The sequence below is a fragment of the Geotrypetes seraphini genome, chromosome 1 (genome assembly GCF_902459505.1).
Source record: "Geotrypetes seraphini chromosome 1, aGeoSer1.1, whole genome shotgun sequence".
NCBI lineage: Eukaryota > Metazoa > Chordata > Amphibia > Gymnophiona > Dermophiidae > Geotrypetes > Geotrypetes seraphini.
This window is the reverse complement of record NC_047084.1, coordinates 64,936,433-64,955,196: the sequence shown is the minus strand read 5'-3', so window position 1 is coordinate 64,955,196 and position 18,764 is coordinate 64,936,433. Positions and strand designations below refer to the sequence as shown.

Here is an 18,764-nt window from a genome sequence, read left to right as displayed (position 1 = left end):
CAACTCCAGCCCTCGAGGGCTGAATCGTTGGGTTTTCAGGATTTCCCCAGTGAATTTGCATGAGATCTATTTACCTACACAGCTTCCATTGTATACATATTGATCTCATGCATATTCATTTGGGAAATCCTGAAAACCTGGCCTAGCAAGGGATGAAGTTGTGCACCCCTGCAGTTAATGATATAAACCACCAACAAGTAATGGTTAAATGTAAAACATCGTAGAACCACCCCCTACCAGCCTGCAATTCAAAAAAAATTGAGAAAAGAAAAACTTATCTCAGAAAGTTGATCCGGAGGCATTCCTCAAACAATTGGACAGGCGGTGTGTTGTTTTGATCAACTGAGGGTGAGCGCAGTCCATTACCACTTCTTCAGTCCACAAACTTAAACCAACCCCCCCCTAAAAAAAAAAAAAAGTGAAACACCATGAAAAAAAGCACTCAGTCCTAGAAAACACACAGTTCAAGACATCTAAAGTCCATCTTCCTTGGACTGTGTGTTTTCTTGGACTGAGTTTTAGATTTAACCATTACCTGTTGGTGGTTTATATCATTTACTGAGCACTTTCAATCACTTTTTGAATTGTTGTTTTGTCTGATTGTAAGATTCATTTTCTTGTGTTTATATCAATCATAACATTTTGTTATGTTCAAATCTTATATCCAGCTGAATCCTTATAGATCAGAGTTCCAGGCCGGTTACAAGTAGCACAATATCACATAGAGTTCTGTATCAGGATAAACATGTTACAGAGAGTTATACATATTACATAAAGTTATCCACTTGTACAAGCTAGTGCTGCCCAATTCAGGAAAAAAAAAATTTGATTCGATCCAGCCTATTGAATTGGTTTTTTGATTCAATTCGATTTTCCTGCCGAATTGGGTGTTTTTTTCAAACATCCTGGTGGGTTTATTTTATAGCTTCTTCACCCCCTTTGGCTTCTCCTAACCACACTGGTGCTGTGGTGTAAACAAAATAAAGAAACAAAAAGGACTTTTCCTCTCTCTGTTAAATCCTAGCTCACGTTTGCGGTCTAACACCAGCTCTGGCAGGATACTCTTTTCAAATCTGACATATTGTAATCATAAAACAGAAAATTATTTTTTCTATCTTTTGTTGTCTGGTCAATATTCAAATCTTGTTGGTTCCAGGCTCTGGTTGTCTTCTGATAACTTGCTTGCCAGGGTCTCCTTCTTTCTCCGTGCTAACCATCCATCTATCCTCCCTTTTCGTTTCCCTTCTATCCCCCGGAGGTCTGGCATCTTTCCTTTTTTTCGTCTCCATCCACAGATTCACCTTTTCTCAACTACCCTTTCAACCAGCATCTCTCCCTCCTTCCCCACCACCCCAAAGTCCACCATCTCTCCCTTTCTCTTCCCAACTACCCTCCTATCCAGTATCTCTATCCCCCCACACCATCCCTTGTGTCCAACTTCTCTCCCTTTCTGTTCCTTCCCTCCCTGGCTGGGGAGGCGAGAAACTTCAAACCGTTCTTTAGGTACGTGAAGGGGAGGCAACCGGCAAGGGAGGAAGTGGGACCATTGGATGATGGAACCAGAAAGGGAGTGGTAAGAGAGGAAAAAGAGGTAGCAGACAGGTTAAACAAGTTTTTCTCGTCGGTCTTCACGAGCGAGGACACATCCAATGTACCAGAACCTGAGGAGATTATAAGTGGGGATCTAGATGAAAAGCTGGAGCAAATAGAAGTAAGCCATGAGGACGTCCTACGACAGATAGATAGATTAAAAAGCGACAAATCACCGGGCCCGGATGGAATCCACCCAAGGGTACTAAAAGAACTGAGAAAGGAAATAGCGGAAACACTCCAGCAAATATGTAATCTATCATTGAAAACTGGGGAGATCCCGGAGGACTGGAAAATAGCAAATGTCACGCCTATCTTTAAGAAAGGATCAAGAGGAGACCCGGGAAACTACAGGCCGGTGAGCTTGACTTCGGTTCCGGGTAAGATGATGGAAGCACTTATTAAGGACAGCATCTGCGAGCACATGGAAAAAAATGGGCAGCTGAGGGAGAGCCAACATGGCTTCTGCAAGGGAAGGTCTTGCCTCACAAACTTACTACATTTCTTTGAGGGAATAAACAGCCAGATAGACAAAGGGGAACCCATAGACATAATTTACCTCGACTTCCAAAAAGCTTTCGACAAGGTACCCCACGAACGACTGCTTAGGAAGCTATGGAACCACGGAGTGGAGGGGGATGTATACCGATGGATTAAACACTGGTTGGCGGGCAGAAAACAGAGGGTTGGAGTGAAGGGCCAATACTCAGATTGGCAACGGGTCACGAGCGGAGTTCCACAGGGGTCGGTGTTGGGACCGCTCCTGTTCAATATATTTATAGACGATCTGGAGACAGGGACGAAATGTGAGGTTATCAAATTTGCAGATGACACCAAACTCTGCAGCAGGGTTAGAACCACGGAAGACTGTGAAAACCTGCAAAGGGACCTAACGAAGCTGGAAGAGTGGGCCAAAAAGTGGCAGATGCGTTTTAATATAGAGAAATGCAAGGTCATGCATGTTGGGAAAAAGAACCCGATGTTCAGCTATACAATGGGGGGAACATTGCTAGATGTGAGTACCCTTGAAAGAGACCTGGGTGTGCTGGTGGATACAACAATGAAAGCATCAGCACAATGCGCGACAGCCTCAAAGAAAGCAAACAGAATGCTGGGTATCATCAAGAAGGGTATCACGACCAGGACAAAGGAAGTCATCATGCCACTGTACCGTGCAATGGTGCGCCCGCATTTGGAGTACTGTGTCCAGTATTGGTCGCCGTACCTCAAGAAGGACATGGCATTGCTTGAGGGGGTCCAGAGAAGAGCGACGAAAATGGTAAGAGGTATGGAAAACCTTTCATATGCCGACAGGCTAGAACAGCTGGGGCTGTTCTCCCTGGAAAAGAGGAGACTTAGAGGAGACATGATACAAACTTTCAAGATCCTGAAAGGCATAGATAAGGTAGACAGGGACAGATTCTTCAGACTGTGGGGAACAACAAGTACAAGGGGGCACTCGGAGAAACTGAAAGGGGATAGGTTTAGAACCAATGCCAGGAAGTTCTTCTTCACCCAGAGAGTGGTGGACACATGGAACGCACTCCCGGAGGTAGTGGTGGGGCAGAAGACACTACAGGGATTCAAAGAAGGTTTGGATAAATTCTTGAAGGAAAAGGGGATTGAGGGATACAGATAGAAGTAAGGATAGGTTTTTTTTAGGGCAGGGAACACTTGACAGGTCATGGACCTGATGGGCCGCCGCGGGTGCGGACCGCTGGGTGCGATGGACCTCTGGTCTGATCCCGGTGGAGGCAACTTCTTATGTTCTTATGTCCCTAAATCCCATTGTCCAGCATCTCTCTCCCTCTCCTCTATTTTTAGACCCATTATTTCTTCCCCCCCCAAAGTCCGGCATATGCATGTCTCTTTGAACCCCCCCTTCCCTCCCTCTCTCTGTGTACTTCTACACCAGGGACCCCCTCCCCTGAAGGTCTGTCCCCCCTGAAGGCCTGGGCCACCATCCCTGAAGGCCTGCATCCCACCCTTAAAGGCCTGCATCCCACCCTTAAAGGCCTGCATCCCCCCCTTGAAGGCCTGTCTCCCCCCCCTTGAAGGCCTGCCTCCCCCCCCCCCTTGAAGGCTTGTCCCCCCCCTTGAAAGCTTGTCCTCCCCTTAAAGGCCTGCATCCCACCCCTGAAGGCTTGCCTGCCTGTCCCCCCTGAAGGCCTGCCTGTCTGTTCCCCCTGAAGGCCTGTCCCACCCCCCACCCCAAAGGTCTGCTCACCTCCCCCCACGAAGGTGCTAGCACGATCTTTGCACTATTTCGGAGCTATTTCTTCTACCGCGGTCCTGTCCCTCCTCTGATGTCAGAGGCAGGATTGCGGTGAAGGAAACAGTTCTGAAGCAGTGCAAAGATCGCTAGCACCGTGATTTTGTCTGCAGGCTGCTCCTCAAAGGTAAACGGTGCGGGGAGGCTGGGGGGAAGGGGAACCGGATGCCAGGGGGGAAGCCGAACAGCAGCACTTCCCGACTGACCCTCCCCCTCGCCCTCTAAAGCAGGTGCGGTAGCAGCCGGCCAGCAAGAGCAGCAGTACCGCTCCTGCTTTAGGGGGCGAGGATGGAGGATCAGCCGAATCGGGAAGCTGATTTTTTTGTTTTAAATCGATTCGAATTGATTCACCCGAAGTGAATTGGTGAACTGATTCAAATCGTGAATCGGGCAGCACTAGTACAAGCAGATAACTGCTAATTTGATGTATTACCCTGATTATTAACAGTCTTTATTCCAAGTGTCTTGGATTTTTAGTTTGTGCTTCTTTGAGTCCCTGGTCAGGAATTCTTAAAAAAAACAAAGCAAAACATGTTTTTAAGTTTTTGCTTAACAGTGTGTATAAGGTGATTGTGAATTTTGATGCGAAGTGAGTTCCACACTTTTGTTATTTGATAACGGAAAGATTTGCTGTCTTATATTTTATATCTTTCAGAGTTCAGAATGATAGGATCAAGTGGTTAGTCATAGAAAACTTAGAAACATGATGGGAGATAAAGGCCAAATGGCATATTCATTGGGGAAATCCTGAAAACTCAACTGAATTCCGCCCCTCGAGGACTGGAGTTGCCCACCCCTGCCTTAAACTGTACCAATCCTTTGAGTTTTTGCAGCCCAAATACATGACCTTGCATTTCTTAACATTAAATTTTAGTTGCCAATTTCAGACCATTCTTCAAGCTTCGCTAGGTCTTTCTTCATGTTATTCACACCACTATGGGTGTCTACTTTATTGCAGATTTTGGTATCATCTACAAAGAGGCAAATTGACAGCTTATAAAAATGTTAAAATGAACAGGCCCAAGAACAGATCCTTGAGGCACACCACTGTTAATATCCTTTTCCTCAGAGCGATCTCCATTGACCACTACTCTGTTGTCTCCCACTCAACCAGTTCCTGACCCAGCCCATCACTTTGGGGCCCATCCCGAGAGCACTCAATTTATTTATTAGATGTCTGTGTGGAACATTGTCAAAGGCTTTGCTAAAATTTAAATACACCACATCTAGCGTACTTCCTCTATCCAATTCTCTGGTCATCCAGTCAAAGAAATTGATCAGATATGTCTGACAAGACCTACCTCTAGTGAATCCATGTTGCCTCCTGTCCTGTAATCCACCGGATTCCAGAAACGTCACCATTCTCTGTTTTAAAAGCATTTCCATTAATTTGGCTTTATTTATTTGTTTAATTTGATTTATATCCCATCCTCCCAAAGGAGCCCAGAATGGGTTACAGCGTAACATACATAACAGTTAACAAGGCACATAACAATTAATAAGGAACAGAAGACTAAGACAATTGGGTACAGTGGGATGTGTCTAGTTCAATTGTTCTAGATTAGCAGACACTTGGAGCCTGAAGCGTGCACAGGGAGGGAGACAGTCAGTTGAGCATCTATTAAGAATACAGTGGTTTGGGAGTAACAGTCTGAATGCTAGCTTGTCCTAATGAGTCAGGTAAAGAGGTAGGCTTTTATTAAGTTCAAAAGTCCATCAAGGGATCTGATGTTAGGAGGCAGCTTACTCCAGTACTTTGGTAAGAAGGGAGAGTATGACCTTCATCTGGAATTTTCTAGTTGGAGGCTCCGACCAGGGGGTATTTGAAAATGTGTTTCCTCATGGGAGCAGAGGAGTTTGTTTGGGACATAATGTGGGAATTTAGCCGATGTGTAGCTGGGCACCATGTTGTGTAAGAACTTGAACGCAAGTACTAAGCCTTTGAAGATGCAGTGTTTGGCTAAAGGTAGCCAGTGGGGCTGCCACTAGCTCTTGGTATACTGAATTGTGGGTGCGAAGTTTTTTCAGTAGTCTGACTGCTGCATTTTGTACATTTCGGAGACGCTTTATATTTTTTGCTGTCAGTCCATTGAATAATGTGTTTCAGTAGTTCATACGGGAGAGGACAAAGGCATAGAGAAGTTGTGTAAAGTCCGGTTCAGAGAAATAGTTTCTTATTGTCCGTAGTTGTCACAGATAGTAGAATGAAGATGAGACCACTTGTAAGAAATGGTCAGTAAGCCATAAGTTGGAGTTGAGAAGTACCCCTAGGCTGCAGACTTGTTCTTTGGTAGTTATGGAAGTTGATTCCCAGAGGAGAGAGGGGCGGTTGTAGGCACAATGTTTTGTGAACCCAAAAGAATTCAGTTTTTGTGGCATTTAGTTGGCAATTGTTTGCAGACATCCATATTTTGATTTCTGAGAGAGTTTTTTTTACTTATTTGCTTCACAAAAGGTTTGTCACCCTTATAATAACTCCTTTCAATTTTGGCCACTGCATTTCTACTCCTTCCAGACAACAATTCCTTGATGTAAACCCCCATCCAAACAAAGTTAGTGTTTTTAAAGTCTAGAATCTTTACTTTTGAATGCGCCTTCTCTATACCCGTCTTAATATTAAACCGTACTATGCAGTGATCACTGGATGACAGATGATCACTGTAACATCAGAAACACTTTCCCTATATGCAAGCAGTAAGTCTAGTATGACCCCATCCCGCTTGGGTTCCATTACTGACTGCTGGAACAGTTCTCCTTGTAGAGAATCCAGAACCTCCCTACTTCTAGAAGACCCTGCAATAGGGATAGCCCAATCAACATCCGACATGTTAAAATCACCTATTAGTAAAACTTCCACTTTTTTAGAGATATTCTATTAAATCTCCGTCCACTTCTTCCGTGAAGGAGGCCTGTATAATCACACAAATGTAAATATATTTACCATTCCCTCTTTCCAAATTGATTCACAGTGCCTCTTCCTTGCCCTGCAGATGTTGCAATTGTGTGCTTTTTAATATGATCTTTAACATATAATGCTACTCCCCTTCCTTTTCTTTCTACCCGGTCTTTCCTGAACAGATTATAGCCCAGTATAACTACATCCCAGTCATGGTTTTCCATGAACCATGTATCCGTAATCACCACTATATTCAACTCATCTTCTTCCATCACAGCTTCTAGATCCAGAATCTTGTTTCCCATACTTTGAGCTTTAGTATATATTGATTTCCAGACATTGCCCTCTTTTCCCATCCGTGTAGAAATATTCAGTGACTTACTTACTTGGGGGCTTTGATCATCCTGCCCCATCACTTCTAGCCCAAAATTAAAAATAAAAAAATAATAATAAACAATAATAATAATACATTTTATTCTTATATACCACCCTGCGATAAGTTCTGAGCGTTTTACATAAAAGAACACTGAACATTCAGTGATACATACAGACAATTGAAAAACCCATTAAATTTACATAAGAATGAACACTATACATTCAGTGAGGTATACAAACAGTTAAAAAGTTCATCAAGTTTCACATTTTTTCAAATAATTTACTTTTTAATACCTTCCTAAAAGAGTAATAAGATTCAGCTAAGGAAATAAGAGAGCTCAACCAAGCATTCATTTTCCCTGCCTGAAAAGTAAACATTTGTTCATGAAATCTCTTATATCGAACAGATTTTAAGGTTGGAAAAACTTGACTAGAAGGAAAGAAACTGAAAGAAAAATGATGACAAAAACTGAAGGAAAAAATAATGGGACGACATTCAAAAGAGGCAAAGATTGATGCACTGAACTCTGAGAACACAGCTTCTCAGCTCCATGGAAACCTAAAAACTGCAGGTCCTGCAAGCCAAAGTCAGGTGGGAAGGCATCATCATGTGCGTGGTACAAACGGTCCTTAAAGTTTAAAATGACAGGACATTTTATGACTGCCCATGCCGGGTTCTGTGGATGACGTCACTCACATGTGAAAATATATACATGCTTGTTCTCGGAGAAACAGTTTTCAAGCATGCAAAAGAACTGCGAGTAATTAAAAGATTAAAAAAATTTAGGCCTTCTTCGCTGTCTAAAGAATATGGTACACTAGGAATAAAATTCATCTGATATACCTATCACACAGAAGTATATAAATCAACTTTCCACACTAGTTTTAAAAGCATGTTAACAAATGGAAAAAGCACAAATTGTATTTTCACTAGTCACTGGGCTTTTAGGTATACGGCTGTACCACTATTCTGTATTAGGAAAGAATATGAAAATGAAAACAATACACTTATTTTTACTGCATAACTAGTGTAGTAGCTTCAAACGTATTGCAGATGACAATCCAATAATGAAACCTGTTTGTACATGTTTTGATAATCCATTTGTACAATTGTTATTCTGTAATAGTATTAACTTTTAATCTAGTTTGTCACTCTTTAGATAAACTTGAATTCTTGATTTAATATAGCTTTCCTAGTCAATACATTCAAATAAATTAGAAACTTGATGAACTATCAAAAATGACCTTATGAATAATGCTGAAACATTTGAAAAAGTGCTTAGTAGTTATACATTTTTTCATTCTTTTTTTAACCAATTTAAAAATAATCAAAACTAAGGAGGCAACCAAGAGAAAACACTGAATACTCACCTGGAATATTTCATTGATATCCACAGGGAGAGCAAGGCCTATATAATCATCTGAGCTACCGTATGTAGCATTGGATACCATGGATCGAACAGAGGAAGAGCGCTGCAGTGTGTTCTGATTGATTGGACTTAATAAATCTTCTTTATCTAGAGAAGCATAACTTAAAGCTTTCATGAACCTATCATGAATGAAACAAAAAAGGAATCAGAATTCTACTTTTAATGAAAGGCACTTATATAGAATTATAATGAATGTAAAAAATAATTTAATCTAATTTAATCATTCATATAAGAAAACAATTGCTAGGCTTCTTTAGTATTTTACATCAGTCTGTGAGCATGTAGGTTTGTGCAAACAAAAACAAATAATCAACAAACATATACAAGTCACAATAAAAATGCTTATAAATGCATAAAAAGCACATTATAGCGAGGGACCCTGCAGGAATATCCCAGTGTTCAGGGACCAATACAAATCTACCAGGATGCTAGGAAACTGCATAAGACTGGGCTCTTATTCTGCACATTTCTGAGCAGGGAACCTGCTGGGAGACCAAAATTAACTTCCACAAAGAATCTCCTATAATAAAACCCTTAGCATGCATGTGCAGTTGAAACTCTGTGCGGCCATGATCCATGGCTCCGTGTCGCCGCGTGCACAATAGGAGCCTTCGGTGGTTTGCGATGTGTGCGACGGTTTCCCCAGAAACGTTCCTGCCCCGATCTCCTTCTTACCCCTGGACCAGCAGCGGCAGCAGCTGCGGAGCATTTGCTAGGCCAGCCCACTTCGATAATGCGAGGCGGGCTGGCCTAGCAAAAGCCCCAAGGCTGCCTGGCCTAGCGGATGCTGGACAGTGAGCAGATAAGGGAGAAGGGCTACTGCTGGACAGGGGGAACAGGGATGGGGTGCTGCTGGACAGGGGGGAGGTAAAAGGAAGTCAGAAGGGAAGACAGGGGGAGAGAGACAGAAAGAAAAAAAGACAGGCAGGGTGCAGGGAGAAAGAAAGAAAGAAATGCCTAAGTCTACACATCTATTCTAGCACCCGTTAATGTAACAGGCTAAAAAACTAGTCAGTAATAATACTGAACAGAGCTGAAGGTCTGAACAGTTGGCTGATCATGGGGGCTGCCTGGCGCACACACACCAGCCTGTGATCCTGCAGCTCCCAACAGGGAGGACTTGCTCTTTGAAGGCATAGCAATAGATATTTCATCCTCTTAGAATCCCTCAGAAAGGCCCACTGGAACATGGCTAGCCTCTGAATTTGAGGCAGATACGCCCTGGGGGTCCCAATACCTTCAAGCACCTCCTGGTGTGCTTCCAAACTCTTCCTGTGGATTTCGGCCCACATGAAAGGCTCTCCACCCCAGATTGACAAATTCTGGAGAAAATCCCGTATTAGGCAGCGCGGAGTCTCCTTTATAGGACTCCAGCTTGCACCTCTTGGGTTCCACATCCTCTGTGACCCTGTGTCTAGGACTGCCATTCCGGGGCTCCTGAAATAATCTCACCCCAACCAATGGGCTCCCTGCCCATTCCTCAGCCCTAGATAGCAAAGGGGAGGCTAAGCTGGCCACTTCTGTTCCAATTCACGTGCTGCATGGCATGTGGCGCAAGGCTGGTCTTTGAGCGCCCATTCAATGCAAACCTGGTATGAATTAGTGTTAAAAGAACCTGAGGACTCCACCCTTGCCAGTTTTGGGGCAAAGTGAGGTGATTTGGAGCTTCTAGAGAACTTAAAAAGAAAAAAAATATCGGGAAATCCAAGATGGCACCATGGCAGTGTTTTGGCACCAAAATGCTTAAATAAAATAACAACAAAAACCCCTAGTGTTTTTAGGATTTTAGAGGTGGGGGAATATCAGCGAATAGGCAGAAACCTTTAAAAATAACATTTACAGACATCTCCTCCGCCCCTGCCTGATTTTCCTCATAGGCTATAACAGCCTTACTCACTGTGACCTGTGCTGGTACTATGCTGCAGCCTGCCTCAGCTCCAAAGGTAGCTGCACTCAAGCCCCTGCAATGCAGTAGGTGAGCAATGCTATAAGGGATATGGACCCCAAGCTCTAAAAAGGCTTCTGCAGGCTGGCGACAGGTACCACAAAGGATCAGCCTGTCAGCTGCAGACCTCAGCCTGCTTCTCCTCCAGAGCTGGACCCTCGACTAGGGGAGATCTTAACATCGAAATCAAGCAAAACAAACCCCCTGAAAAAGATGAAGAAACCCCCCCCCCCCCAAAAGGAGATCAGATCAGAAACATTCTTTCCGGCTCACGTGCACAACAAAAAACTGAAGGGGGCAGCAAACAGAGCTGTGGAGTCGGAGTCGGAGTAAATTTCGGATACCTGGAGTCAGAGTCGGAGTTGCCAAACAATGCACCGACTCCGACTTCACAGCTCTGCTTAAGTATGTACAACATCTTTTTACGCGGATAAAGATCTTGTTTCATGCGGAGTCGGAGTCAGAAGTACAAAAAACTGAGGAATCGGAACATTTATCTACCGACTCCACAACCCTGGCAGCAAAGTCCTCTGGTGAAGGAGGAGGGATTAAAAAACTGGAGTACCAAATATACTCGAATATAAGTCAATCAATATAAGTTGAGACCCCATTTTTCTCCCCAAAAGGAGAAAAAAAAAAAAAATGGTTGACTCGAATATAAGTCGGGCAGCTTAATATTCAAGTGCCCTGCCAGAATCACCTTGCGCCCCTTCCCTCCCCTATTAGGCTCTGCAACCAGCCCCTACCCTCCATCCCATCTGGCTCTGCACCCAGCTCCTTCCCTGCCAGACTCTGCACTCAGCCCCTTCCTCCCTCCTCTGTCAGGCTCTGCACCCAGCTCCTTCCCTACCAGGCTCTGCACTCAGCCCCCTTCCTCCCTCCTCTGTCAGGCTCTGCACCCAGCTGCCTTCCTGTCAGGTACTGCATCCAGCCCCCTTCCCTCCCTCGCCACCCTGTCCCCCTCCCTCCTCTGCCATTTGAAACCCTGGTGGGCCATAGGTGTAGCAGGCAAGAACAAGCTTTCCTTGCCCTTGCCTGCAACCTGGTTGGTCGCTGCTACGAGTTCTTATTTCAGCTGCTGAACGATACCAAGCAGAAGTACACTTTGGCGCTGCTGCTGGGCGCTCAGCACCTTCCTGAATGGTTCCTGTGAAGCTGGAACTCATGGCAGCGACCGACCAGGTTAGCAGCGGGGCAGGAGCGCGGAAAGCTTGCACCTGCCCACTATACCTCTAGACCACCAGGGATTCCAGAAGAAAAGGAGGTACGATGGACAGGGAAGGAAAGCGATAGGGTGCAGAGACTGGCGGCTCAGCGGAGGCCTGCAATAAGTCTGGGAGGGGATTGGGTGGGCGCTGGGTGCTGACCCAAATATAAACCGGGGCCCCCAAAAATTGGCCCAAAAATCCCAATTTAAATTTGAGTATATATGGTAGATTTCTTCTGCATGGCTCACGAGCACTTGAATATTACCTGCTCATCCAGAATGACACAACTATTGCACTAGAAAACCATGCTTTCCAGCACTTTTCTTTCGACTATAATGTATCTTGCCTTTATCAGATCATTCATAGCCTAGGAGGTATGTCAAGTCCTTGCTCTAGCTTTAACTCCATCTTTTTCATCTCCCTCTCTCTCTCCACCCCCAGCTGGAGCTTGGATCTCTTCAGTCATTTTTCATGCAAATTATGCCCTCAGACAAATGCAACAATTAAATCACTGTTATAGCATTTTCATGTTTGGATGAAAAGTGTTAAAATGTTAAGAAAGTAGTAAAGTAGTTCATTTTACCAACAAGGCTTAAGACCATATAAGAATAGATACATAGCTATCGGAGAGTTTGAAATGTTAAACTACTACATTGTCATATTTTTATTTCATTTTAAATTTTATATGCTGCATTTCTTATCAGCTCCTTACAAAAAATGGCTTACAGGGTTATACTCTAATTCAATTAACATTTTCCAATAACAACAAGTAGTAGTAGGGAAGCCACCTAGTAACTACGGAATTTACTGAAGAACTAAAGAAGATTGAGGAAGTATCGGTAGATATTTTACACAAGGGTCATACTGAACATTACTATATGGTCAAGGTGAGTTATGATGTAGAGTATCATACTTTATTCTTTTTAGTTTGAACTCTAAAAAATCATCTCATGTGTAACCACCTAAAAGCCTTCAGAACAAAATTCCGCACTCTCCTCTTACAATGGATTCAATCCTTGCTCACAGAAGGCCTTTTCCCACAAGACCTCAGTGAAACCATCATCACCCCAATCATAAAAGACCCAAAAGTAGCAACAGATCTACCTTCCAACTACAGACCCATAGCCTCACTACCATTATATGTCAAGCTAATGGAAGGCCTCATAGCCAAACACCTCACGAGCTACCTAGAAAACCATAACTTACTCCACCCTACACAGTCTGGTTTCAGAATCAACTACAGCACAGAGACACTACTTGGATCCCTCCTGGACAGTTAGATAACACCTCAGCACAGGCAAAAAAATGCTGGTTATACAACTAGATCTCACCGCAGCATTTGACCTGGTAGACATTTTACTACAAATACTAGAAACAATAGGAATCACAGAAAAGGTGCACACTTGGTTTCAAGGATTCCTACAAACCAGGACCTACAGAGTAAAGACAAACAAAGTAAAATCAGAACCATGGCCCAACCTCTGCGGCGTACCCCAAGGGTCACCATTATCCCCAACACTTTTCAATCTCTACATTGCATCCCTAGGCACCTGCCTAGACAAATTAGGCTTAACTTCTTATAGCTATGCAGACGACATCACCATCCTCCTCCCTTTTGATCAACCAACACATTCCATGACAGACAAACTACATAGAACACTTGAAACAGTGGCTACTGATCACGACATCAGACTACATAACTTTCAGAAAAGAAATAAAAACCCTGCTATTCCAGAAATCAATCAAGATAAACTAACTCCGCAATTATGTAACTCGTTCAACTATGTAACTCTTCTGGAATTGTCCAGACAAGCTCTTATGTAATTTGCCTTGAACCTCAAGGTAATGGCGGAATAAAAGTCACTAATATAATGTAATATTTTTATTTTAGTTGTTCACTATTGAAAGCAGCCAGGTAGGGCTATGACATATTACAATGTATGATAATTTCACCACATACAGTACAAAATGTATTTCAAAGATGAGAGTATATTTTGTACTAATTAAATAAAACAAGAATATCCAATATGAAGATGCTTATTTTAAAAATCACAATTTTCAATGTCCTCTAAACATTACAGTTTTAAATAGTTGTAAACTTTAAATGCTGACTTGCAGAATTGGCTTTGAATAAATAATATTTAGACTTCATACCTGCTTGGTGTTAGTCTGGAATCCAAGCTACCAGTTTTCATGGTGATAGTGTCAGTAAAAAGCACATCCTTAGCTGGAGATGCCAAAGCTTCGGAGTGCGATAATGAAGGATGCATCCGTTGCTGCTGCAATCTTTTCAGTGTAGCATAGCCAAGAGCATCTCGAGAACTTGTATAGCTAAAGTTATAATCAGTTAGGCTTTTAAGTGCAGCAACAGAAGGTGCTTTCAGGGACTGAGCTCTTCGTGGAAGCGTATGAGACATCCCTGGAGGTACCAAGGACATAGAGCTTGACTTTGAAAGAGGTAAGTGGTTGGACTGTGGTACTGAAGAGTGGCTCATCTTTACTGTTCTAGTACTTACCACAGTACTTAAACTCCCACAGTCAGTGTCCAGATTTGTAGTGTCCAGATTCACAGTCTCCCTTGATGGACTTGAGCTCATTGAACTTATACCACTTGTTGTGGTGTCGGTATTGAAACTTAGGCTACGACATTTGAAGTGAGTGTTTGTTGAAACATCTCCAATCAGCTTGTCTCTGCTTGTATTTTCCCTATGACTTTCAGTCCCCAAGTTTTTTGACAACTTCAGATCATTTTCTCCAATACTGGGAGTGCTACCTGTATCGATGGCATGCTTGATCCCCACAAAGGATGTTTCTAATTGAAGAGTATGGATTTTTGGAATCTTGGGAACCGAGGAAAGTGTGTCTACTGGACTCATATTTGTATCATTATAGGGCTCATAATTCCTCCTTAAACTTAACCTGCTGTCAGATGGTAGTTTGCCTCCTTTGAGATCATTGCTACTACGAAGCTTCTTACTGGACAGAGTAAGTGAATTGAAGATACTGTTCTTTACAAATTTAGTAGAGGTTAAAAGAGTAAAAGGGCTGCGATCCTTGTCTTTTATGGGTTTGTTATAAAACATTTGTTCTGCTTCTTCAAGGAAGGAAAAGGGGCCAGGAGAGCTGCTACCATACCTCTCATCCTCTATAATAAACATACCTGAAAAAAAAGAAAAGATATATCTTATCTTTCTTCATGACAATGCTTCCAGACATCAAAACAGACTTTCTTTCTTTCATTTTAAGAATATAGTTTGTAAAGGTTATATAACCTCTACAAACTAGACACCCTGCAATTCTATAATTTTAGTGATGCCACTTTTTTGCTGGCAGCAAGCAGTGATAATGTATGCTACTACTTCCTGATTCTGCAAAGGTTGGCTTACATCAAAGGGAAGGCTGTGACTCAATCATAAGCAGTGTACATCATTTGCTGCTCACGGCTGGCGAAAAAATGGCATTTAAAAGGTAAGCAGTGGGAAGGATGCTGCGAGTTATCAGCTGGCAGGGCTTGGGGATCCCTGCCTGTCACAATATAGGTTTGCAGCAACTGGGTGAGGTTTAGGCCCACCCTTGGCTTCACGACGACTTAGTTTCTAAATATAAGCACTATTTGCATGCTAAGATTATAGAATACTTGCACTCCCATGCATGAATGCAACATTCATGCATGTAAATGCTGATTAGGTTCTAAGCAGTAATCTATAAAGCATAGCAACAACTGCAAGAGGGTACACATATGGGCAGGTCCCACATGTAACTTTTACAGAAATTATGTCTCACCTGCAAATTTTAGTCCCATCAGACCAGTCCAGAACCTGTGGGTTATATCCATCAACCAGCATATAGAAACAAACAAAAAAAAGGTCCTGTGTGCTTCACCCTATAAGGGTATTGTGCAGCATATCATTATTATCTTCAATGACAAAGCAATGAAAAAAGTAACTTATCATACAAGTAACTTTCAAATAACTTATATAAGCATATAACTTCAGCCCCAAGAAAATCCCTTCAAGGGATGAGGGAAAGTATCTGGACTCCTTCTAGCTCTATAAGATGACTGACTAACAGGTGGGCTTGTTCCCACCAAAGAACCCTCCATGTGGACCAAGTATGGGTTAAGTGTGAATGTCTGAAGTTTGTAATGATATAATGAATGTTGCGATGCTATTTTAATTTTAGGTAGTTTTTAATCAGTTGGTGATTTTAATTTATTGATATAAATGTTGTCTAGATGAATGAGAAACATGGCGAGCATGTGGTTGGTTTTAAGAATATTGGTAATGCTGCTTGGTTATCTATTAGAAGGAATCTTACTGAATAAACCTATGCCCATTATTAGTAACATAGTAGATGATGGCAGATAAAGACCTGAATGGTCCATCCAGTCTGCCCAACCTGATTCAATTTAAATTTTTTTCTTCTTAGCTATTTCTGGACAAGAATCCAAAGCTCTACCCGGTACTGTGCTTGGGTTCCAACTGCCGAAATCTCTGTCAAAACCTACTCCAGCCCATCTACATCCTCCCAGCCACTGAAGCCCTCTCCAGCCCATCCTCCCCCAAATGGCCATACACAGACACAGACCGTGAAAGTCTGCCCAGCACTGGCCTTAGTTCAATATTTAAATATTATTTTCTGATTCTAGATCCGCTGTGTTCAACCCACGCTTCTTTGAACTCTGTCACCGTTTTCCTCTCCACCACCACTCTCGGGAACGCATTCCAGGCATCTACCACCCTCTCCGTAAAGTAGAATTTCCTACCATTGCTCTTGAATCTACCACCCCTCAACCTCAAATTATGTCTTCTGGATTTACCATTTTCCTTTCTCTGGAAAAGATTTTGTTCAACGTTAATACCCTTCAAGTATTTGAACATCTGAATCATATCTCCCCTGTCCCTCCTTCCCTCTAGGCCGGGTATACATATTCAGGGCTTCCAGTCTTTCCACATATGTCTTCTGGAGCAAGCTTCCTATCATTTTCATCGCCCTCCTCTGGACCACTTCAAGTCTTCTTACGTCCTTAGCTAGATACGGTCTTCAAAACTGAACACAATACTTCAAGTGGGGCCTCACCAACGACCTGTACAGGGCATCAAATCTTCTTTCTTCTACTGGCTAAGCCTCTCTTTATATAGCCCAGCATCCTTCTGGCAGCAGCCACCGCCTTGTCACACTGTTTTTTCACCTTTAGATCTTCGGACATTATCACCCCAAGGTCTCTCTCCCCGTCTGTGCATATCAACTTCTCACCTCCCAGCATATATGGTTCCTTCTGATTATTAATCCCCAAATGCATTACTCTGCATTGAATTTTAGTTGCCAGGCATTATATCATTCCTCTAACTTTTGCAGATCCTTTTTCATAGTTTCCACTCCCTCTTCGGTGTCTACTCTGTTACAAATCTTGGTATCTTCTGCAAATAGGCAAACTTTTCCTTCTAACCCTTCACCAATGTCACTCACAAACATATTGAACAGGATCGGCCCCAGCACCGAACCCTGAGGGACTCCACTACTCACCTTTCCTTCCTCCGAGCGACTTCCATTAACCACCACCCTATCTGTACGACAGCCAGTTTCTAACCCAGTTCACTACTTTGGGTTCTAACTTCAGCCCATCAAGTTTGTTCAAGAGCCTCCTATGAGGAACCGTATCAAAGGCTTTGCTGAAATCTAAGTAAATTACATCTAGGATATGTCCTCGATCCAGCTCTCCGTTCACCCAATCAAAAAATTCAATCAGGTTCGTTTGGCACGATTTACCTTTTGTAAAGCCATGTTGCCTCGGATCCTGTAACCCATTAGATTCAAGGAAGTACACTATCCTTTCTTTCAGCAACACTTCCATTATTTTTCCAACAACCGAAGTGAGGCTCACCGGCCTGTAGTTTCCCACTTCATCCCTGTGACCACTTTGTGAATAGGAACCACATCCGCTCTCCTCCAATCACTGGGAACCACTCCCGTCTCCAGAGATTTGCTACCAATGAAACTGTTTTAAGGCAAGGAATAGATTTCTATGTATATTAAGGATTATTCAAGATGTTTTAGTTCTGTCCCTAAACAGATTGAGATTTTAATTGGCAATAAGCCCCAGAAAATGATTTAAAAGAGAGCTGATAAACTGAGTGATTAATAATTTTAGGATATAAAAGGTAAAGCATAGTTCTGCTAATTCTTTTCTCCCATTATTTGCCTTTGTATTAATGCTGGATCTTTGAAAAATAAAGCTACTTTGATTAGGAACTAGTTAATTCAAGAACCAAATTTATTTTTGGTAACTAAGACCTTATTGCAAATACAGGATGATCCTGTATTAAGGGATCTTCTTCCATATGACAAGATAAAGAGATTATATCCTTACCTTGATAGTATCTTTTCCAGTAGATAGATGAGTAGTTCTAGACATATGGGTTATCTCCCAATGGCTGCAAGCCATCTGCAGAAGGAATCCACTCCAGATTTTTACTCTGACTCTCCTTCACTTCACTGGGAGCTCTATTGCCACCTATAGTTAGTACCCAAGCAAAAAGAGCTCCATTGACAGAATCAACTGTTCTGCTCAAAAAAGAAACATTAGAATAACAAACATCAAGCCAATAAAAGTATCAAAGGAGCTCATGAAGTACCCCAGCATGCACCTTGAACATACACTTCCCCCTCCCCATTCGCGGTTTCGATAATCGCAATTTCAAATATTTGCGATTTTTTGGGGAGGGGGAAAAAAGAAAAAACAAACAAACATCGTTAAGTCTTCCCCCTTGGCATCTTGGCCTTACCTGGTGGTCTAGCGGGCTTTCAGGGCAGGAGCGATCTTCCTACGCTCCTGCCCCGTCAGATCGCCATTAGGAAATAGCTGTAGGGAGTTCCCGTCATAGTCTCGAGAAACTATGGGAATTCACAGCAGCCATTGCCTAATGGCGATCTGCACAGGGCAGGAGCGTAGGAAGATCGCTCCTGCCCTGAAAGCCTGCTAGACCACCAGGAAAGGCCGGGAAGGCAGGAGGGAGGTGGGGGTTGATCAGAGCCGGATATTCGCGGT

General features: G+C 42.9%; 1 protein-coding gene across 5 annotated transcripts in view; it reads right to left on the bottom strand.

Moving 5' to 3' along the window:
- Positions 1-18,764, bottom strand: part of RICTOR (RPTOR independent companion of MTOR complex 2) — a 607,299-nt gene that overhangs the window by 66,291 nt on the left and 522,244 nt on the right. For all 5 annotated transcript variants that reach the window (XM_033932568.1, XM_033932543.1, XM_033932533.1 and 2 more), the window contains 2 exons: positions 13,871-14,876; positions 8,505-8,682 (listed from right to left, as the gene is read on the bottom strand). In XM_033932568.1, coding sequence (XP_033788459.1) covers positions 8,505-8,682; positions 13,871-14,876 — 1,184 coding nt within the window. The remainder of the gene's footprint in view (positions 1-8,504; positions 8,683-13,870; positions 14,877-18,764) is intronic.